General features: G+C 50.3%; 1 protein-coding gene across 1 annotated transcript in view; it reads left to right on the top strand.

Annotated features, from left to right (window-relative positions):
* The window catches only part of PAXIP1 (PAX interacting protein 1), a 57,266-nt gene that overhangs the window by 24,741 nt on the left and 9,932 nt on the right, over positions 1–22,593 (top strand). The window contains exons 7-16 of the mRNA XM_044920034.1: positions 5,289–5,889; positions 6,525–6,619; positions 9,776–9,871; positions 10,811–10,948; positions 11,604–11,725; positions 12,124–12,308; positions 13,303–13,346; positions 15,204–15,274; positions 17,576–17,678; positions 18,546–18,714. Coding sequence (XP_044775969.1) covers positions 5,289–5,889; positions 6,525–6,619; positions 9,776–9,871; positions 10,811–10,948; positions 11,604–11,725; positions 12,124–12,308; positions 13,303–13,346; positions 15,204–15,274; positions 17,576–17,678; positions 18,546–18,714 — 1,624 coding nt within the window. The remainder of the gene's footprint in view (positions 1–5,288; positions 5,890–6,524; positions 6,620–9,775; positions 9,872–10,810; positions 10,949–11,603; positions 11,726–12,123; positions 12,309–13,302; positions 13,347–15,203; positions 15,275–17,575; positions 17,679–18,545; positions 18,715–22,593) is intronic.

Below are 22,593 nucleotides of genomic sequence, written 5' to 3'. Positions count from 1 at the left end.
CCTGAAGAAGGGTTTCCACTCTTCCTTAACTTAAAGTTAGCAGTGGCAGCAGAGAGAGGCATGATGTTGACCAGGTGCTCCTTATTTGCTTACGATGAACTTCCGGGTAGGGAAATGACATAACATGGATTACTCGTTCATTACGGAAGCCTTCATCTTAGTTGGTAGTTTCATGATTGGAGCTTGTTGATACGGAATGGATTTTAAAAGTTTTAGTAGATAATGTCTTTCAACTTAAAACTAAAAGAAAGTAGTTGAGGTGGTATATCGGCCACTGTGTACATTTCTATAGGTCAAGGAGACAAGGTGGCAAATAGGAAAGACAAGTTTCAGGTGGAGAAGACAGACAAATATGAACAAAAGGGCTTCTGTAGGTCTGTGTGTTTTGAAGACTGTAGTAAGGGGTCATATAATAGCCGTTGGGGGAAGGAGGCTATTTAGACGAGGTGGTCCGGGAGGGCCTTAGGATGGAGGGGGTGTGAATGACAAAGGGGCCATGGGAAGAGCTGGGGGCAGAGAGTTCCAGGCGAAAGGAACAGCAACTGTGAAGACCCAGAAGCAGGCGTGAATTTGCTGTGTTGTAAGGGAAGAAAGAAAAGTGAGACTTGATGTAATGGGGAGAGCTGGAGCGCCTGCAGGGGTCTGTGCCCCCAGCACCTGTAACCATTCTCCCGAAGGGGCGAGGCCACCTTCTGAACAAGTTGTTGGGGCTCTAGGAAGGGTGACCAAACATGTATTTCTTACCGTAGAGGACAGTGTCACTGTTGAGTATGATGGTGGTGGTGGTTTTAAAAAGTCTTTTATTGGAGATGGCGTGTTAAAAATACTCTTTTCTTCCTGTCCTCCCTCCCTTGACTTGGCAGTGAGGAACTGATAGTATGTGGTTCTTGAGACTCTGGAAGGTGGTGTCATCCAGAATAAGGTCGAAGAAAAGAAAACACGTTCTTGAAATATCAGAAAGAAGAAAATTAAGATGGCATGAAGCAACGTGTGTAGGGGAAGAGGGGTAATCGGGCTTGAGGAGAATGGAAAATTCTGGAATAGTTGATACAGAGATCCTGGGAAAACAGTATTGTTGGACCTGGTTAGGACCCAGTTCAGGTTGGCGACCTAGCTTGGGATATTAGGAAGAGTGAGTAAGATGGTAACCAAGTCAGGAGGGGGTGGAGGGGCAGGGACGATGACGAAGGAAGAGGAAGAGCAGAGGCAGTCAGAGCCTGGTGGTGTTGAATTAGCGATTTTGGATGTCTGCTGGCTTTGCAGATGAAAGGCAGAGGGAGAGCAGGGTTGCACGCCAGTAACTGACAGAAGTCACCTTTTGCCTGACACCTTTGGTTTGGTCCAAATAATTTTTTGAATTTTTTTGCCAAAATCATGAGATTCTTCATAAAAGTGGGATTTTTGGCATTTCTCAAGAAGTGGATGAGCCCGTATTTTGCAGTCTGAATGGTGACAGTGCTTGGTGGCTGAACCGCATTTTCCCCTTTTGCAGTGAGGCGCCTTTGGTGGGCTCACTCTCCACGCCCGTACTTGCTACCCCTGTCCCATCGCACTTTCTCTGACTTCCTGGGGCCCAGGAGGTGACTGAGTTTGCATAGAGGACAGTCTGGAGGGTGACTGGGAGTGAGGGCTGAGGAGAAGGTCCCTGAGGTGAGATGGTCAGAGCACGGCATGACCAGGCTTGTCCAGGTGCTGCCCATGCTCCCATGGGGCCCCCAGAGGGGAGGGGAGAAGACGGAACGCAGAGAGACCGCGGTCGGGGGGTCTGTGGGCAGCGGCACCCCTGCTGAGGAGTGGGTGGCAAAGCCATGAGGTGTGGTCCCAGCACCAGGGGGCTGTCGGGGGAGCAGAGGTGGTGGTCAGAAAGCTCTGGAAGGCCGGGGGCTTGGGGCGGGTGGGAGAAGGCAGCAGGGAGACAGCCTGGAGGCAGTCCGAAACCAGGGAATGGTGGTGTCCCTGAGGTGGGAGAGGCTGGGGCGTGTAGGCAGACCTGTCCTGTGCAGATGAAAAGAGGAGACGTGAGGATTCGGTGAGCCGGCATGCTCAGCTCTCTCAGCCTGCAGCCCGCAGCCAGCCCGGGGAGTGCTCACTTACCGTAACCTCCTGGAGTTGAGGGATCAGGAACGGGGTCAGCCATTCAGACAGGACAGACGTGCTCCCTGCTCTTCATTTGCTGGCTCTGCAGAGAGTGCTGGGGATCGCTGCTGGCCTTTGCTACTGTATTTTGTAGTGTCGCCTTGAGTCCCTCGCTCCCTAAATTAGTATTTGGATATGAAATAATCTCATGTGAGGTGGAGATAAGTGACCACACCAGGGAGTTGGGGCGCACCCTGCAGGAGAGGTGTCAGAAGCTGGCTTGGCGCTCGCCATGTGCTGTGAGGCGGGAAGCGGGGGGGCCCGGCCCAGCTCCAGGGAGAGCAGCTGTGAAGAGGTTTTCTGAGTTTTCAGCTGTGTAAGAACCTAGGACATTTTGTTGCCACCAGATGTGAAGAAAATGAATTTTTCAAATGTTACAAATGGAAGACAGATTTAGCTTAAAATTAGATCGGGGCTTGGAAGGATATAGCTAACCATCAAAATGTGTTTAAATTGCAGATTTTTAGTGGTTAGGAGCCAAGTTGTTTGTATTGTAATTCTTTATGTATTGGGGCACTCAATAAGTAAGTAATTTAAAGACTATGAAGAAAAAATTCAGACTTGACATTCATTAAAAACTGTTCGCGGTATGGCAAATTATGTGATCACGCAGCTAAGAATCTTCTTTCTTTGATTCCTTGGGACTAACATACGTGTTCAGCCAGAGGCAGATCAGAGGGTTGAGATGTCGTCTGATGAGGACAGGAGGTGTCCTGAGAGTCCTCTCACTGGCTGGCCTGCCGGGTGCCCGGCTTTCCAGGCCAGTGTCTGTCTCACTGGCCGGTGCTCTTGTCCTGACCTCCATCTGCTCCCAGCTGCCCTCTGCTCACAGCCTGGCTTCCCCCAGCTTCTCAGCTCATGGTCACCACACAGAAGGTGTCCCGACCCTCCTGGCCTCTTGCAGAGTCCTCCTGGCTGCTCTGAAACGTGAGAGCTGAGAGGGGCAGCCTCGGACTCCTGGCTGTGGAGAGTACATGAAGGATCTTTGGACCCTCCAGAGCTCCCCTTTCATCTGGGGGTGGGGGCACAGGGGCAGGCAGCACGAGGCAAATGACCGGCTCGACCCTGCTCATTGTGGCAGACAGGCCTTTATTCCTTACTACCAATCAAATTTACATGGGTTGTTACTTCTGAGAGTAAAAAAAAAAAATGTACAAAATTTTAAAAATTCAAATGGCATCCAAGGCTATAAAGTGAAAAACTCCCTCCCACCCCTTACTCCTGTTTCCCCTCCAGAAGCAGCCACTGTTCCTGACTCTGCTCTGTGCTTACAGACTCGTGGTTGATTCACATAAATACAAGCAGGTGTTTGCCATCCTGCCCCACGTGGTTTTCTCTGGAGGTGTGAGCCTCGCAGTTGCTGTTCTGCCGTCTGGGTGTGGTGCATGCTGAGGTCGATTTCCCTCCACTTCACAGGGTATTTTTTAATACTTTAAAGCATAGGAAGAAATTGTTACCCTGTTATTTTGAATTCGTTAAAAATTTTTTTCTGTTTCGAGCTCCACTGAGGCGTTTTTAAAGTACGCAGAGAACTCCTTACAGAGCTAGAGGTCTTTACCGGTGAGGTGGTTGCACGGACAGCTGTACCAAGTGCTCGTATTTGACCTGCTTCAGTTTTAAGCCCCGATGTTTCATCACTAAATCCAGAGTCTCTGTTAACTTTGCAAATTATATGACCTTTATGTTTTGGAGTCTATTTAAGTGGAAGGTAATATTTTAAGATCCTATTTGAGATTTCCTTATAGCTGTGGCTTACATTAAGATTAAATTTCTAGAGTTTTATTTAAATGGCAAGTGTGCTTTTAGTAGGGTTAAGTTGTATTTCTTGAGTTTTAGTAAAATCTATTTGATTGTTATAGTTCTCTCTTTTTTTTTTTAATATTTATTTGACAGAGATAGCAAGAGCAGGAACCACAAGCAGGGGGGAGTGGGAGAGGGAGAAGCAGGCTTCCTGCTGAGCAGGGAGCCCGACGCGGGGCTTGATCCCAGGACCCTGGAATCATGACCTGAGCTGAAGGCAGACGCTTAACGACTGAGCCACCCAGGCGCCCCTGTTATAGTTCTCTTGACCATCAGAAGATGGTTTCCAATTTTTGCTATTTGAGCATATTGGAGTAAAAAATTCATTGTAGAACATTTCTTTGGTTTTATTCAGCACTGTGCAGGATAATAAAGTAACCCACCATCTGGTACTCCGGCATCTCCTGACTCCCTGTCCTGCCCACTCGCACCCCTCAGCTTGGACAGAGCTCTCCGCTTACTCCTGTCATTGTGAAGCAGAATGAAGTAGAACAGAAACAGTCTGGCTAGTTGGGTTTTTCTCTAGCTCAGAACACTTTTGCTCCATCTAAAGAGCCCCAAGTCCTTTTTGAGGAAGGCTAATTTACCAGCTGTACTGATGATTTCTCAATTGGGGGAACGTTTACCATTTAAACAAACCTACTGTTGGTGTTTTTTCTCTCCCCTGTTGTTGACAGAGCGTGCCAGCGCACAGGGCAGGGTAACCACAGATGAGGAGGTGCCGGTGGCTTTGGTGGGGTTATCTGCTGTCCATGTCGGGTGCTTTCACTTGGGGGTGGTCTTTATGTTGCCTCTCACTGGGCCGCTCTTGTTGGAAAGGAGCTCGGGTCAGGCTGAGGGCTGCTGGGTCCGCTGACGTTCCCCGGAGCATCCCTGGGTTAGGAGAAGTCTGTGGAGCGTTGTGGAGGGAGAAGGGGTCCAGGTGGGGCGCTGTGCACCGCAGCACATTGCATGGTAGCACCCAGACTCACGCTCAGGCCCCCGGGAGTAAGTAGGACACCTTTGTTTTATTTTCCTTTTTTTTTTTTTGCAGCCCTGTCACTCTGGTCTATAGAACACATCAGCCTTGTGAGTTGGTATGTTTGTCAGCTCTAAGTCATTAGCTTATTCCATTTTACTTATTTTCAAGTTTTGGTGGTCTCAGAATAGGAATTCACTTAACCTTATTGGAGTTGGTGATGCTTTCATAAATATAAAAGAAAAACGCCCTATTATTTTTGAAGTTGTTTGGTGCCTTCTGTTTCGTTCAACATTAAGGAAATGTAGGAGATGCTCGTGTTCTCTCCATGAAGGGAATAGGAGTACATTTCGGTAACGACTGCTAATGACTTTGCCTAATTTTTGTTTTCTAGATCTTACAGTCCCTTTCCGCACCTACAAAAAACTTAGAGCAGCAGGTGAATCACAGCCAGCAGGGCCACGCAAATGCCAACGCAGTGCTGTTCGGCCAGGTGAAGGTGGCTCCCGAGCCACATGTGCCGCAGCAGCCGCCACAGCCCCCGCCGCCGCCCCCGCCGCCGCCCCCGGTGCTGCACCTTCCCGCCCAGCAGCTCCTGCAGCTCCAGCCGCAGCCACAGATCTCCCAGCAGCCTTATCCCCAGCCGCCGCCGCACGCCTTCCCCCCACAGCCGCTGCCCTTCCCCCAGCAGCCGCTGCACCGGCCCCAGCAGCCCCTGCAGCCCCTGCAGCAGCAGCACGCCCTGCAGCAGCTGCACCAGCTCCAGCAGCAGCAGCTCCAGCAGCACCAGCTGGCCCAGCTCCAGCAGCAGCAGCTCCAGCGCCTGCACCAGCAGCAGCACGTGCAGAGCCAGACGCCGCAGGCCCCGCAGCCCCAGGCGCAGCCCCTGCACCCCCCACACCAGCCCCCGCAGCCGCACCAGCAGCCCCAGCACCAGCAGCCCCCGCATCAGCAGCCCCAGCACCAGCTCTTTGGACACGACCCAGCAGTGGAAAGTGAGTCCTGTGGGGTTTGTCTGTCTTTCCCCCAAATGCTGAGAGAGGGGGGCTGAGGGCAGGCTGAGGATTCATCTCAGAGCCTTGCACCCAGCGAAGGACCGGGTTCTAACAATAGAGCAGGTGTACGGTCTGCCACTGGGGACGGCGTCCCCCTCGAAGTGGACACACAGTAGTCCGCACCAGGCCTTGACTCGTCGGTTCTGTTTTTGTTTTTTTTTTTTTTAAATTGTATTTATTTATTTGACAGAGACAGACACAGTGAGAGAGGGAACACAAGCAGGGGGAGTGGGAGAGGGAGAAGCAGGCTTCCTGACTCCCTGTCCTGATGCGGGGCTCGATCCCAGGACCCTGGGATCATGACCTGAGCCAAAGGCAGATGCTTAATGACTGAGCCACCCAGGTGCCCTAGACTCGTTGGTTCTGTTTTCTAATCATGAATACAGGCATCTGGCTAGTGTATTCCTCGCAGTATTTCCAGTGTGGTACTCCCGCTCTGGCTGGACGTGTCCTGGTCGGGAGTGATTCACTTCGTAAATTCAGATTGAGCTCAGCAAAATGAACGCTTTATTAGTTTTTGTGCACACATGCTCATATTCACGGGGTTTTACTTTTCTTGTATAAATCTCTGCCAGTTCCAGAAGAAAGCTTCTTACTGGGCTGTGTGTTTGCAATTGCCGATTATCCGGAGCAGATGTCTGATAAGCAGCTGCTAGCCACCTGGAAAAGGGTAAGTTTTGCTTGAGGAAGAAAAACTTTGTCCTGAATGCTCCTCCAAATGTGGACTGGACTTGATTCATCTGGCTGCCCTCCCTGACATATGCATATTTATGTTGTGAATGTATATTACGGGCATTTTTATTCACGTTCTCTGTGACCTTGGGCAAACCACTTTTCTGGGCCGGGCTTTGGTGTTTAGCTGTAAGGGGAAAATGTTGGACTGTGTCATTTTTCAGTTTCTTTCAGCTCTTAAATTCTACGGGGCACAAATTATTTGTATGTATGTGGGGCTGTGAGAGTAACATGAGGGTTTTGGTGCCCTGCACCAGGGACCATCCACTTCGGTTCCTTAGTCGTTTCTGTCTCCAGAGGCAAGTGCTGGGGAATCGTAGCCTCTCCAGCCGCGAAGGGACCTCACAGTTGCTAGTCTGCTGGTGGGGCTGTGGTCCCTGTGTTCATTATTTTGTACGGTGGCCTTTAAAGAAGAGGGGAAGTAAATACTTTTCCCTTCAGTGCCACAAATCCAAAGTGATTGAAATTTAAAAGAAAAAAAACAAGTCTAGTAAGTGTGCTTCAAGTACACCTTGAATGGGCTTCCCTCTGGGCATTCCTGTTGTGTAAACCCTGTTCTGTGCCGAGCATGCTGTAAGATGTAGGGAATATTGATGAGTGTACAAGGTGGAGAAAACTAACTCGCTTGGAGAAATAGCCGTCTGTGCAGGGGATGATGAGGCAGGACGGCAGGTGCAGGGCGAGCCATGACACAGAATGTCCCCCTTTGGGTGGGAGGTCTGTGCCCTGGAAAGTGGTCTGTGGGAACAGGTGGTTCCTGAACTCGGCCTTAAAGGACAAGTAGGAGTGGGTGTTGGAGGGTGTCCCAGCTAGAGCGGCCAGGTAGACAGGTGGTGCATTTGGGGGTGGGGCCACGGGAAGTCACATATTCCGGGCTGGCCATCCCTTGTGGACGCTGGCGTTTTCTCCCTGTAGCTATTAAAGCACACACAGAGAGGAGAGATGCACGTGTAAATCATGAAATGTTGAATTAAGGGAGAAGAGGGAAGCGATGCCAGTAACCTGAACTGGGGCAGTGGTCAGAGGGAGGAGGGGGAGAGGCCTGTTTGAGAATTACAGCTGCAGAAAATTCTTCAAAAATCACAGAGGTGTTAGGAGGTCATGTGTAGAAACTGTCCTAAAAAGCAGTAAAATGACTCAAAGATAGAAAAGGTAGAGAAAAGTTTGCTTTCGTTTTGTTAGGTTAAAGCATTAGTCCGGGAGGGCCGGCATTAAGTAACAGGAGTGGGAGAGCAGGGGTGAGGAGGGCGCCGCAGTCAGCGGGTCAGCGGCCTCACGACCAGGGCCCGGGGCGCCCCGCGTCAGGTGCAGCTCGGGTGGCCGGAGGCAGTTCTGAGGGAAAATGACTGCGGCCTAGGACGGCGTGTGCGGTCCGTCCGTCCCTTGCCCCGGGGAGGACGGCCTCCTCACACCTCCACGGTCAGCTGTCCCTCCTGCAGTCCCCAGAGCGGCGCTGACGCAGAGATGGGAGAGGGCTTGTCGGGCTGAGGGCGGAGGGATGTGCCGCACAGATGGGACGGTGAGCGGAGCGGGGAGCCGGCCTCCGCTGGGGCAGGAAGAGTGGTGCCCGAGGGGTGGGGGTGGGGGCCGCTGCCGCCAGGCCGCTCGGCGGGCTTTATCGGTGAGGGACACGCTGTGCCATCTGCTGCGGGGGGACAGGTGACTCGCAGCAGCGACGCCTGGCACCCCAGCGTCTCCTCATGGGTGGGACAGCCGGCCGCGGGGTCGCTGGACTCGTCTGCCGCGGCGCGGTCGGCGGGATGACGGGGGCCGCTGGCGCACTGCGTGGCTGTCGGCAGGAGGCCTCCGGGCCTGGCCGCTCGGGCCCCTCCATAGGGCTGGCGTGGCCCTGGCTCCCCCCAGGGCGCGTGAGCTGAGGCAGAGCAGGGGGGAAGCCTCCGCGTGTCTCCCGACTGTGTCTTAGAAGCCATACGCGGTCGCTCCGTATCCCATGGGGCCAGCCCATACCCAAAGCGAGGGGATCAGGCTCACGTCCAAAGGGAGGCACATCCGGGGATGTGTGGGCAGTTTTAACCACCGTGGTGTTCTCTGAAGGGTTTGGGAGTGACCTAGGAAAAGGTACGCAGAAAAGGAAGAGAAAGGCGGGAGGGCGGGAGTCCGGCTCTGGACCAGCCTGCGGTGGTAGATGCGGTGGGAGCCCCGGCCGCAGCCTCGGAGGCCGAGCTCCGGTGGATTAAATTACATGCGAATGGTGATGTAGCCACCTGAGGAAGGCTGGGGGCAGGGGTGCAGATGCGGGCCAGGTGGGGTATGTTAGTCATCACTGGAAGACACAGCAAGAGCGCGGAGTTTGGCTGCTTCAGGGGACTGAGAACCAGTGGCGTGGGAAATGCCGTTTTCATCATGCCTTACTAAACTATGTGCGCGAGCTGCTAGGATAATGAAATTTAAAAAGTAAACGAAGCAGAATTGTTCTGCGGGGCACCTCTCTTTTAACAGCCAGTGGAAGTCTGTCTGGTGCACAGTTGTTTGGACTGTGATGCTCGCTGGCCTGCCGCATTGAACGCCCGCAGTCCGACACAGAGCAGCTGCTCACCCCCAACTCGGAGTCTGCTGTTAACAGTTTTTGGTATTCACTAACGTCAGCCTTCTTTTTCTTTTTTGCCTTTAGAGAAAGGGTTTTTAACCAGGGTGGCTCTGCCCCCCAGGGGCTAAGAATCTGGCCTTGTCTGAAGACAGTTATTGTCAGACCTGGGGGGTACTGTTGGCTTCCAAGGCTGCAGGTCCGGGTGTGACTCACGTCCCACCAAGCGCGGGGCTGCTCTCCACGGTGCGGCATGAGCTGACCTAAAACAGCCGCTGCTCCAGGTGGGGAAAACCCTGTTTCAGAAAGAGGACGTTCCATTTCTCTGTCTTTCCTTCTGGAAATTCAGATTTCAGTGAGCGCTGGAGTTCATTTCCGTTTTATGGGGCTGGTTGGGAAATCCCGTAAATACAGCCAATACACATTGTACATCATTTGGTGAAATAATGATGGATTTTTTTGATAGCAGTCTAGTTTGAAATTATAATTCTACTCTGTTTTCCTGAGTACTTGAAGCTGGTTACGACTTGGGGTCTCGTGTGTGTCTAGATAATCCAGACGCACGGCGGTGCCGTGGACCCTACGTTCTCCAGCCGGTGCACACATCTCCTGTGTGAGAGTCAGGTCAGCAGTATGTACGCACAGGTGAGTGGGGTCGCCTCAGCTGTGACCGCAACAGGTCTGTCCCTTTTCATGGACCGTCCGAGGCTTCTAGAGACTAGTGTGTTTGGAAAGGACTCCTTGTGCCTCTGAAAGTAGGGACGTACCTTCTTAGTAATTGTCATCGATCTTCGGTGGGATAGGTAAGTCGGTGGAATCCTGGCCTGTCTTTGAGCACGGAGGAAGTGAAGGCGATCCCAGGTAGTGTTAAGGAAAGGACACAGTCCTGTTACTCGATTCAGAGCAGCACGATGGAGTGGGGGTGGAAGCAGGATTTCCTGCTGCTGCGGGGCTGTGTACGCAGGGCTGGATGGAGAGGCTCTAACGCCCTGCAGGGCACTGGCCCTCTCGGGGCGTCACCTCATCCGTGCCCTGCAGTCCCTTCTCTCCTAACGATGTTGTTATTGGGAGACAGGCCACTGTCGATAGCTATGTGATGAATGGCCTCCCAGAAACTCCTCTTAAACACTGGAACCATGCACTGGATCCACTTTCCAACTGAAAACATAGAAATGCTTGTGAGGGTTTTTTTCCTCCTCTGTGGTTAATTTTAGGTGGGCAATTATTCTTTTTTGAACTTGTTCTCTTTGGGGCCCTCTGTGTTCTTAAGGGAAATTTTAATTTTGATCATAAACTTTAATCAATCCATGATCAAAGTTATTTTTAAGGTTGTTATAAAATCTGTTGCTTTCGTCCCCTGTTGCAGGCTGTTGGTGTGTAGGTAGTCCCATTCTTAGTTGTGTGAAAATCAGCCTGCTTCTGTTGTCATTTGTCACTTTGGTAAATCGAGTGCTCGGTGTCATGCAGTCCCTACGGGGCTTCTGACGACGGTGTCACTGTAGTTACACGACCTGACCGTTTGGTATTTAATCCTGCAGCTACACGCACCCCAGCCCAGCAAACCTGTAATCTTATGTTTGGCAGGCGATCAGGGAAAGGAAGAGGTGTGTCACCGCGCACTGGCTGAACATGGTCCTGAAGAAGAAGAAACTAGTGCCCCCTCACCGTGCCCTCCACTTCCCGGTGGCGTTCCCCCCAGGAGGAAAGCCCTGCTCTCAGCACGTAAGGGACATCCTTTGCTTCGCGATCCTGCAGCGGCTTCCTGTCTCCTGCGTGGGCCTCTGAGTCCCTGTCCCCGCATGCTCCCTCCGGCCTAGCTCGACAGGGCCCCATGGTGCCAGTCCCTCATTTCCCTCATTTCCTGGGTCCCTTAAAACCGTCACGGTTCCCTGCGTGGAGCAGAACTTAACCGAGGCTCTCAAATCTCTGACACTACTTAAAATCCTAAAGTAAACCAGGCATCTTGCACTGGGAGTGGCCCCTGCTGGTGGGACTGTGTCCGTAGTTGTAGGTTCTTTCGCTCCGATAACCTCCAAATTGGGATCAGTGAGGAGAATGACGAACTGGCCGATTAATTTTTACATGCTTAATAAAAGAGCTTTGTTAAAATGATCTGAACAGTGTCCTGTTAACACAAGAAAGGTCTTCCCATATTTGGCGTCATGGTCGTTGCTCCCCGTCTGATGGCGACACATGTAACCTGTCGACCATGAACAGGAGGCTGGTTTTGACTTTCGTAGGAGGGGCGTTACCGCCTCTGTGCAGAACGCAGGTAAAGAGTGGAAACGCGTGTGTAAGACAGCAAGGCACGGAGAAGCAAGCGTTCACGGGTTAAATGCTGCTGCGTCTGGGCCTTATTTGCTCTCTTTGTGCTTAGATTATTTCTGTGACTGGATTTGTCGACAGTGACAGAGACGACCTGAAGCTAATGGCTTACCTGGCGGGCGCCAAGTACACGGGCTACCTTTGCCGCAGCAACACGGTGCTCATCTGCAAAGAGTAAGCGTGGTTCCGTGGCCCGGGTGTGGCCCCGGGTGGCCTCCGGGCCACACCGCGCACCACGGGGGCTGGCTCCGCAGGCTGCCTCGTTCTTGGGAGTGTGGGAACCTGGGTCTGTTAGAAGAATGGCAGTTCTGGGTTTGATACGAGCAGAAGTACCTGTAAAACACGGGGACGAAATTGGATGCGTTAATGAGATCAGAATTAAGTGAGGTGCTGGGAATAAGATAAACTTACTGAACTAGTGGACGACCTGCTGACCCAGCATGAGGGGGGCGTGTCAGCTCTGCTGAGCTGTCCCTGCTAGTTCTGCGGTACCATACTGAAAAGAAATGTTATGTTCAACAACGTCGACAAGCCTAACATTTTGTAAAATGTGTTTGTTCCCCCCCAAAAAGACCAACTGGTTTAAAGTATGAAAAAGCCAAGGAGTGGAGGATCCCCTGTGTGAACGCGCAGTGGCTCGGCGACATTCTCCTGGGGAACTTCGAGGCGCTGAGGCAGATCCACTATGGTCGCTACACGGCGTTCAATCTGCAGGAGCCATTTGCCCCGACTCAGCACTTAGTTTTCAGTCTTCTGGGTGAGTGGAGTTTCACGTGCTGCCCGATTTATCGGTGTGAGGCTTCCACGTGCTCCTGCCACCTTTGTTTCCCCGAGGCACAGCCATGGCATTAGCTGTCCCGTCGTTTTTAATTCCTGTCGTTTCCTGTCTCCTTCCCACACTCCCTTCCTTCTGCCCACCCCGCGCAGGAGGTCTGTTGGTTCCACGGTCTTGGTCGCCGTCTTAACAGACGCTCACAGATGGAAGGAGCACTCCAAGCGTTGGCGCCTTGTCTCCAGCCGATGACTGCTTCTCTAAAACGCCCCACCCTGTGCCCCGTGCCCGGCTTTCTCTGCTTCAGTTGTAGGCGAGCTCCCCGTCTCCTGCCTTTGCCCTTGTCGGGCCCGGCTGCCCGGCTGCACAGACCCCTGCCCCGGGGTCCGTTACAATACTCAACTGTGCTGTGTGTGCTCAAGGACGTCCGCTCAGGAAAACGGTCGTTCAGACTCTGCTTTAGTGTGCTCGCTTTTCAGAAGGCTCATTCAGTTTGATTTCCAGACAGTTTTAATCACGGGAAAGCTCTTCAGTTTAAGCCATAGTCTCCGTCCCGGGAACAAATGTGCCCGTCTGCCTTCCATTCTGAAATGAAAGGGTTGTAACGACTCCTCGTCCTTCCTTGAAGCGTTCAGCCTGGCCAGCATGTGGGGGATGTGCTGCGGTCCTTCACGCTGGCCTCCCGTCGCCACGGGTGGTGGTGGTTCCCAGACGTGGCTGCCGGCAGCCACAGCGGGCTGCACTGCTGTTTGTCCTAGAGAAGGCTCGAGCACAGGCCCGGGAGCTGCTCGCTGCTCTCCCCTGCCCTTGTCCTGGAAGGGTTTTTTAGCACAAGCATGGTTCTTTGATGTATCCTTGATAAATGTCCACAAAGCCATCTGCGTGTCTAAGGTTACCAGCCCCAGAAAAGGGTTTCCCAATCAGGCTTTTCCACTTAACGCAGTGTATTGTTGTAAAAATAACTTCTTTCTCTCTCTAGATGCTTGGAGAGTCCCGCTGAAAGTGTCGGCGGAGCTGCTGATGGTACGTCCATGGCCTAGTCGCCTAGGCTGTCACTGTCCTGTAATATCGCCGTAGGCATAGATCTGTATCTGTCAGTTACAAACTCTTCAAGTAATTTGTCCACACAGCAAATGAAGGTTGGATCTTCTCACCTGTCACACATGTTCAGCATGCCCTGGGTCCTTTCCCCCCTTAATTGGCGGTATCGTCACTCGTGGGCGCTTCTACGTAGAGGAGCCCCATTGGCTTCCGAGAGCTGGGTGGCTGCTAGGTGGGGTGGGGAAGGGAGTAGGACGTGTGCCTGTGCGCGGGGCGGGAGCCCTGAGAGCGGCCCCAGCAGCTCCGACTCGCCCTGAGCTGCAGGGGACACGGGGAGGGGGGCAGGTTGGAATGCCAGTGACGGTCGGTTAGGAAACAAGGCTGGGCTGCCCTCTGGGTGGGGCTATCGGTCAGGTGTGACGGTAGGACACGAATGGCGTTTCGGGCTGTGTTTCCAGGACACATCTCAGTGACGTCACACTGTAGAACTCGCCTCCTGGTCACTGTCACCGCTGACGTGCCCGCCGCTGTGAGGACAGCCGCGGTTTCCGTGGTGGTGGCAGTTCAAGGTTGGGGGTGACGTGCGTGTTACCATATATACTCTCCTGGGGGTTTTCACTGCTAGACTTCACGTGCACGGATGCTCAGCACGTCCCTGGGAGCTGCGGAGGTGAGGGAGGCTCTGTGTCCCCTAAACAGCTAACTGAGGAGCGTGTTCTTGTCAGGGTTACAAGGAACAGCTCAGCCTGTGTTCTGATTCATGAGGATCCACCGTGCTGTTTCCAGATTTAACCTGGAAGCCGAGGATGATCGTCCAGAGTCTGTTCCCTTCATGCTGATGATAACGTGGTCACATGGGGATTTTTCCCCTTTACTTAAACTAGTAATGATGATTTTAAGAAAACACGAGCAGCTCTTGACACATCAGCAAAAGCAGATATTCTTCTAATTCATGTGGATGAATTAGAAGCAGTGTTACGGGGGCCTTCGGGATGAAGCTGGGAACGTGGTCCTCAAGAAGGAGCCCTCCCAGGTCCCTGGGGCCCAGACGGCTCCGTGTCAGAGTCACAGAGCAGCCCCGTTACCCTCATTTGCGTCCCGCTGCGTGTTTCCCGCTGCTGCTATGTGTGGTGCTGGGGACGCTTGAAGTGCTCGCGGCTGCGAGGGCGGAGGCCCTGTCCTTGTCCGGGTGCGCTGAGAGGAGGGGGCTGGCCCCGGGGCGGGCGGGGCGGGCGGGGCGGGCGGGGCGAGCGGGTCTCAGGCGTTTGCCGTGCACACGCGGACTTCTGGGGCTTGTCTGCATACGGCAGCAGTATTTAGAAGATGGAAAGGGGAGGCTTTGGACAGTGAAACAGACAGTGTGTCTTTGGAAGCAGCTCTGGAAAAGCTGCCCCACTCCCAGCAGAGCTGCTCATCTGTGAACCGTCCTAGCCAGAATTCCTACTTGAGGAAGTGTCAGTTTTTAGGGGATGTAACTGCCCTGAGAACGTTTTCCAAATTCCAAATTGGGACACAGGACAACACATTTGAAGTGAATACTGCCGTGCGGTGTTGAGGGTGGAGGACTGCATGTACGGCGGGGGGGACGGAGACGCCCTGAGGATCGGGAGGGTTTGGGGAACCTGGAAGGCAGGCCGAGAGTCACACGCAGGTTCTCTGGAAAGCCTTCCCGCTCCTGGGTGGTGACCTCCTTGTCACTGTCCTGGGCAAATGCTAGTTTCGATGCGGTGGAGAGCACGAATGTTGTAGGAGAGGGTTTGGTTACTTGACACATAAATCTCTTAGAAGCTGCTGTATTACTTGTGAGATTGTTGAAAGTGAGTGATATTTTAATTACAGGGTGTGAGACTACCTCCCAAACTGAAACAGAATGAAGTGACCAACATCCAGCCTTCTTCCAAAAGAGCCAGGTATGAAGGATCCCCTACATCTGCTGTGGTTGGTTATCGTTTACAGGTCTGTTTTAGAAACTGGTCACAAGTGGGGAAACTTCTGAACATTTTCATAGTAAATAGGATTTGCTTATTACTTCACAACTTTGTTGTGATCTGTCTCATTACTGGACATAAAGGTGGATAGACAAGTATTTTTTTTTTATTTAAAAAAAAGTTGAATCCTTGTTTTTGTTTTTGGGTTTTTTGTTTTGTTTTTTGTTTTTTTAAGCAAAGCCTCGTCAGAACCTCAGTAAAGCACAGCTGCTGTGGCAGACCAGGTGGGAGGCCTGGCGGGGCTGGCCGCAGCGCACCAGCGTGCGCAGGACTGTGCCCTCTGGCTGCGCCCCATGGCCCAGGTGGGCAGGGGCCGAGAGCCCTTTGGAAGGACGTGTGGGGTGGCGCTGCTCTCACCTGCTGAAGACCTGGCTGGCCGGTATGGGTCAGTAATGAAGGTCTGGCTGTCGTTTGATTAGTAAGGTACCCCAGATACAGGATGAACTAGGGAGCTTTCTTGAAAAGCCATTATTTCCAAGCTGCCTGTGGTGAACCACAGTTGATTTGCTTGGGCTGCCCCCTGCAGCCAGCCACCAGTTTCCCCTCGTCTCTCCCCTGCTCTGCATCCTACGCATTCCACCCCCACATCACAGTCTGAGTTATGCAAGTATTCACTAACACCCTAATTATGTGATTATATATATATAAAATTTTCAGTATGGCGAGGGCATGAGCAGTGGAGGTGGGGGGCAGAGGGAGAGAGAGAATCCCAAGCAGACTCCGTGCCCGGTGCAGAGCTTGACGCAGGGCTTGGTCTCACGGCCCTGAGATCAGACCTGAGCTGAAATCAAGAATTGGATGCTTAACCGACTGAGGCACGGAGGTGCCCCTGTGATTACATAGTTTTAAGATGGTCATCAAAATCCACAAATAAACCTTAAAAAATTACTTTATCTAGACGGTCTCAAATGTAAGCTGAAAATGGAATTTGAAAATTCTAAGGATATGTAAAATACTGATTTAATTTAAAAGGTTTGCTTAAGTCCGATAGCTTGTTTTGAGCCTCTTGTGTAAGAAAGGGCTCGGGGGGCAGAGGGCCTGTGAGAGGCTGCAGCTGCCAGGATACCCCCTCAGTGACTGACGTGGACCCAGAACAGGCCTGTTAGGAACGGTTATCCTGGCAGAACCAGCGAGACAGGGAGTCCACCCAAAGGGTGCCACCTTTTTTTTTTTAAGCTTCCATTTTTATTTATTTACTTATTTTTATTATGTTAATCACCATACATTACATCATTAGTTTTTGATGTAGTGTTCCATGATTCATTGTTTGCATATAACACCCAGTGCTCCATGCAGAACGTGCCCTCCTTGATACCCATCACCGGGCTAACCTATCTCCCCACCCCCCTCCCCTCTAGTTTCCCGGAGTCCATAGTCTCTCATGGTTCGTCTCCCCCTCCAATTTTACCCCCCTTGATCCTTCTCCTCCTGCTATCTTCTTTTTTTTTTTTTTAACATATAATGTATTATTTGTTTCAGAGGTACAGATCTGTGATTGAACAGTCTTAAACAATTCACAGCACTCACCATAGCACATACCCTCCCGAATGTCTGTCACCCAGCCACTCCATCCCTCCCACCCCCCACCGCTCCAGCAACCCTCAGTTTGTTTCCTGAGATTAAGAATTCCTCGTATCAGTGAGGTCATATGATACATGTCTTTCTCTGATTGACTTATTTCGCTCAGCATAATACCCTCCAGTTCCATCCACGTCGTTGCAAATGGCAAGATTTCATTCTTTTGCCGCCTTTTTAAAGCCGTTGAAAACATTTGTAATTGGGAGGGGGAGGGGATCAATGGGTTACTTTCCTTGGAGGTGCCATGCACAGTCTTTTGGGGGAGACCGTGTAAGAGGTAGGAAAGAAAGGACAGGTACCTCGCATTCTCCTTGATGGAAAAATCCCCACACACTTAAAGCTCCCGAACAGTTGTTAAAACAATCTTTTGTTTGCTAAAGAACATTTTTATTTTAAGTAAACAGGGCGCCTGGGTGGCTCGGTTGGGCATCTGCCTTTGGCTCAGGTCATGATCCTGGAGTCCTGGGATCGAGTCCCACGTCGGGCTCCCGGCTCAGCGGGGAGCCTGCTTCTCCCTCTGACCCTCTCCCCTCTCATGCTGTTTCTCTGTCTCTCTTTCTCTCAAATAAATACATAAAATCGTTAAAAAAAAAGATTTATATTTTAAGTAAACAAAGTCACCTTTGTGTTTTGTGTATTTTATAGAATTGAAGATATACCACCTCCCACTAAAAAGTTAACACCAGAATTGACCCCTTTTGTGCTTTTCACTGGGTTTGAGCCTGTCCAAGTTCAACAGTATATTAAGGTAAAATTATATTCTACTTTGTATAAGGATATTTAGCACTGCCTTTCTGTATATATTTGCTTTGGGTAGCAGTTAATTAAAATAACATTTAATCAGGAATATCCTAAGAATCTTAACAGCATATACTTACAAAGGAGTTGTAGTAGTTTTTATGGCAATAAGTAGTCATTAAATTGTTAATGATTTTTCACCTTGTTCTGTGCTTTTTATATTTAGTTTTATACTTAGACACCTGCTTTCTTAGTAGGACTCTGGCAGTTAGACCATGACCCATTCTTACAGCCACGTGAACATGAGCAAGCCTGCTCGAAGGCCATCGTCCTAGAAAGCCCCAGCTTAGGGAGTGCGCCGGCCACTCTGCATCCCCCAGTGAAGCCACAGGCCACCTGGGGGGGCACAGGGGAAGTTGGGCATGTGTGTACTTGGACAGGAAGTGGGACACGACCTCAGATCCACGTTCTGGAGTAACAGCTTCCTGCTGTTGGGCGGCAGGGGTGGGGTGGGGGAAAAGTTCACCTGTATCGTGTTGGATTCCTACATTGTGCTTTTCACTGTGTTTAAGGAAGAGAAATCGTAACAAATGCTATTCTAAGATTAGTACAATTTAATTTTTTTACGTTTACAATTGAGTGTAGTCACTGAGGTCTTTTCCATGTGTTTGCGTCTTCTCAGTCATTGGGATTCCTTGCTGGGGACTAGGTTGCTGTGCTTCACTAACCCCCGTTTCAGCTGCAGGTCTGAGATGTGCCGCCTGGTTCTCAGGGACTTGATGTGGAGGGCTGTGGCGTCTGTGGACGTGATGACAGCCGTGCGCACCGGGCCACCGTCAGTGCCGCGCTCATCTCTGCTCTGTGCTCCTCCCTTCAGAAGCTCTACATCCTTGGCGGTGAGGTCGCTGAGTCTGCGCAGAAGTGCACACACCTCATCGCCAGCAAAGTGACGCGCACGGTGAAGTTCCTGACGGCCATCTCTGTGGTGAGGCACATCGTGACCCCGGAGTGGCTGGAGGAGTGTTTCAAGTGTCAGAAGTTCATTGGTACGTGCTGGCGTCACTGCCTTAGTGTTTTCATGCTGAAAACACACCTTTTTTTCCCTTGAGTTTGTCCGTTTTCTTCCCAACAAACATCTAGTTTGCTGTTTCACTCCTGACAACTCACCATTAAATTTATAAATTTCTTCCATGTCCCAGCGAGTCAGTGGATAGTTTTGCATTGTACTATGAAAGAGAAAGGTTTTGGTCATTTGGGCAATGTTAGGGGAAAACAAGCCTCTGCCACTGCTTTGTTTGCTGATATTTTGTTTGGACATTGGCTGTTTCCAGTCGAAAGGCGATTCTTCTGTGCAGTGGTGTCCGTGACGGTCCTGGCCTGGGTTTGATGGCAGGTTCTGTCGGAGGGATGGGTGTCTGCCTCCCCTTGACCGCCTCCCGTCGTTCAGAGCCCCAGGAGTGGATTCCTTCTGGGCAGTGGGGAGAGGCTTTCTCTTAGTCAGTGCACCCTACTACACATAGAGTGAATATAAATTCCAAACAGTTTCTCCACGAAGCTATATGGCCAAAATTGATTTGAGCCTTTGTTAGCGTAAGGCTAGTGGTGTTGTCTTCCCTGTGTGGGCCTTCCCAGCCCATTGTGACCCCTGCACGTGCATCCTCAGCCCTCACCTGGCCACTGGTCTGGGTGGAGCGGGAGAAAGGAGCTCGGCCCCGTGACAAGCGTCACCGCAATCTGTTTGGTTTCTTGTTTTAGGTTTTTAAGCCCCAACCGCAGTGGTGCTAAGACTTAACTCCCTCCCTTGTGTCCCCCCTACCCGCCCTCATGTGGCAGTGACAGCAGTTACCAACCTCTGGTTAGGGTGTGCGCACACACTCGTGTTTCTCTGCCCTGGGTGCCGCCCCCCCCGTTGTCCCCGCCCCTGGAGCTGTAGGATGATATGGGTCCACCAGACCCCCAGAGACCCTCCTGGTCCCCACTGGCCTCGCACTGTTCTGACCCATGAAGCTAACCATATTTGTCCCTAACAGGGGCAAGTGGTTGTTAATGTTAAATTGAAGCATTTCAGATCCATGTTATTTTCTTGGACACTGGTGTTTAAACCTAATTCAGTCTTTAATGTAAAACAATTAATAAAAAGCATATATATTTTAAAGTTCATGTAGTCTAATATACAGATGAGAAGTTACGATCCAGAAAAATAAGTTATCTTCTTACTTATAGCAAAGCTAGAACCAAACTTAAAATTCCATGATTGTATATCCACGTCAATCATAGGAAAGAATCCTTTATATGAAAATCAATAATAAATTCTCAATTACAATAATATAGCCGATTCTTGTTATTCATGGTAATTACATGTTGTACAGAGTAGCCACAGACCCCAAATTCGTGAACACTGAGCCATTGCTCCCAGAGGAAACTCTGGGCTGGGTTCCCCAAGCCCTGGTCACATTTTCATCAGCTAATCGATACCTACCCTCATAGGCTCCGGAAAACCCTGTTGGCTATGTGCCTCTGTTTAAAGACACTATTAATACCTCTCCTTGCTCCTTCCCACTGACGACCCGGCCGGCTGTAGCCGGCATAGCTGAGCCTGAGTGGAGCCGTCGTAACTCGTGCTTTGTCCCCACGGCACGGCACAGCCTCTTCCCTGGGGGGCAGCGCGGCACCACGCTCTATGCTGGGGGCATTTGAAACTACAGAGTCACCAACGAAAAGCATGAAAATGCGAACAAATTAACACTAAGTAGACCACAAAAAGGAAAACTTTATGGTATACAGCTTCGCCTTCTGGGAACAGGTGCATCTGGCAGCTCAGGTTTGGCCCCGTTACGAGCGTCTCTGCAAAAATGCCACCAGTATTGATCTGTGGTTACAAATACATTGTACCAAGTAGGCCAATTCACAAATACAAAATCCACAAATAGGATAACTGTGTTAATACTTAGAAAATTTTTCAATTGAAATTAATTTTTTGTTCTTAAAAGATATTAATGAAATACAAAACCTAACAATGTAGGCAAAAGAAAAAAGTTGTAGAAACAACTCCCATAAATTTATGTATTAGCTCCCAATTTTGTAGACGAGCTATAAAATTTAGAATATGACGGTCGTTCCTTCATTGAAATTTGAGTTGCTTTTAATTTATCAACTTTACCAGTTTGTGAAACATGATTCTTTTATCTGTTTGTGAAGTTTACAGCAATTCTTATTTCACGAAGTTTTGGTTGACTGACTTTCATTTGTATGGCATAACTTGATCTCTTGAGGGTTAGTGGGTGGTTTAGTCACACTGTAAACGTTTCGTGTTTAATAGTAAATATTCAAACATTTCATATTTGATCCCCCAAATACCAGGATTTAAGAGAATTTTTCCAGGTTACAGTAATTGCCTTTTCTAAGTGTCATGTAGTTAGAATCGTTAACAGTACATACCCTTTTCAGAGTGGCTTCTTTCACTTAGACGCATCTCCGTTTCCTCCCTGTCTTTTCATGGCTTCGTAGCTCGTTTCTTTGTGGCGCTGAGCGATACTCCATTGTCTGCCTGGACCACAGTTTATCTGTTCACTGACTGAAGGGCATCTTGGCTGCTTCTAAGTTTTGACAGTTATGAATACAGCCGCCGTCATCGTTCTTGTATAGCTTTTGTGTGGATGTAAGTTTTCAACTCCTTTGAGTCCGTACCAAGAGGTGTGATTGCTGGATCATGTGGTAAAAGTATGTGTTTAGTTTGGTAAGAAACCACCATTCTTCCAAGTTAGCTGCACCATTTTGCATTCCTGCCAGCAGTGAAGGAGAGTTCCCATTGCTCCACATCCTTGCTTTGCATTTGATGTTATCAGTGTTTTGAGTTTCTACCATTTTAATGGTTGTGTAGTGGTCATCTCATTTTTGTTTTAATTTGCAGTTCGATGATGACCTAGATCATGGAACATCTTCTCAGGTGCATATTTGCCATCTCTATGTCTTCTCTGGTGACGTGCTCGCTTCGGCAGCACGTACACTGCATCTTCTCTGGTGACATGTCCAGACTTTTTGCCCATTTTTTAAATTGGGTGGTTTTCTTATGTTGAATCTTACGAGTTCTTTGTATATTTTGGACAGCAGTCCTTAATCAGTTGTGTCTTTTCCAACTATTTTCTCCCAATCTATGGCTTCTCTTCTCATTCTGTTGACATTGTTCTCCTAGAACACAAATTTTTAATTTTAATGAAGTCCAGCTTATCAATGATTTCTTCCATAGGTCGTGCCTTAGGTGTTGTATCTGAAGTCATTGCCATACTCAGGGTCATCTAGATTTTCTCCTGTGTTCTAGGAGTTTCATAGTTTTATACTTAGGTCTGTGATCCATTTTAATTTTTGTGAAGGATGTAGAGTCTGTGTAGGTTCCTTTTCTTGCATGTGGACATCCAGTGGTTGAAAATACAATCTTTGCTCAGTCGTGTTGCCTTTGTTCCTTTGTTAAAGGCCAATTTATGTTGTTTATGTGGGTCTGTTTCTGGGCTCTCCACCAATCAGTTCTTTTGCGGGTGCCACGCGGTCTTGATTCCTCAAGCGTCGAGGTGGGCTTGGAAGTCGGGCAGGGGCAGTCTTCCAGCTTTGTTCTTGTCCAACTTCAGTGTTGAGTCGGCTGCTCTGGGTCTTTTGCCCTCCATATCAACTTTAGGATCAGCTTCTTGGTATATGTAAATCTTTTTTATTTTTTATTATTTTTAACATTTTGAGAGTGCGTGCATGTGAGAGAGCGCACGTGAGCGCGCACGCATAAGCAGGGGGAGGGGCAGAGGCAGAAGAAGGAGCAGACTCCCCGCTGAGCAGAGAGCCTGATGATGGATGATGCATGGCTTGATCCCAGGACCCTAGGATCGTGACCCGAGCTGAAGGCAGACGCTTAACCGACTGAGCCACCCAGGTGCCCCAAC

Source organism: Neomonachus schauinslandi, chromosome 12 (genome assembly GCF_002201575.2).
Source record: "Neomonachus schauinslandi chromosome 12, ASM220157v2, whole genome shotgun sequence".
Taxonomy (NCBI): Eukaryota; Metazoa; Chordata; class Mammalia; order Carnivora; family Phocidae; genus Neomonachus; species Neomonachus schauinslandi.
This window is presented reverse-complemented; position numbering and strand designations above follow the sequence as displayed.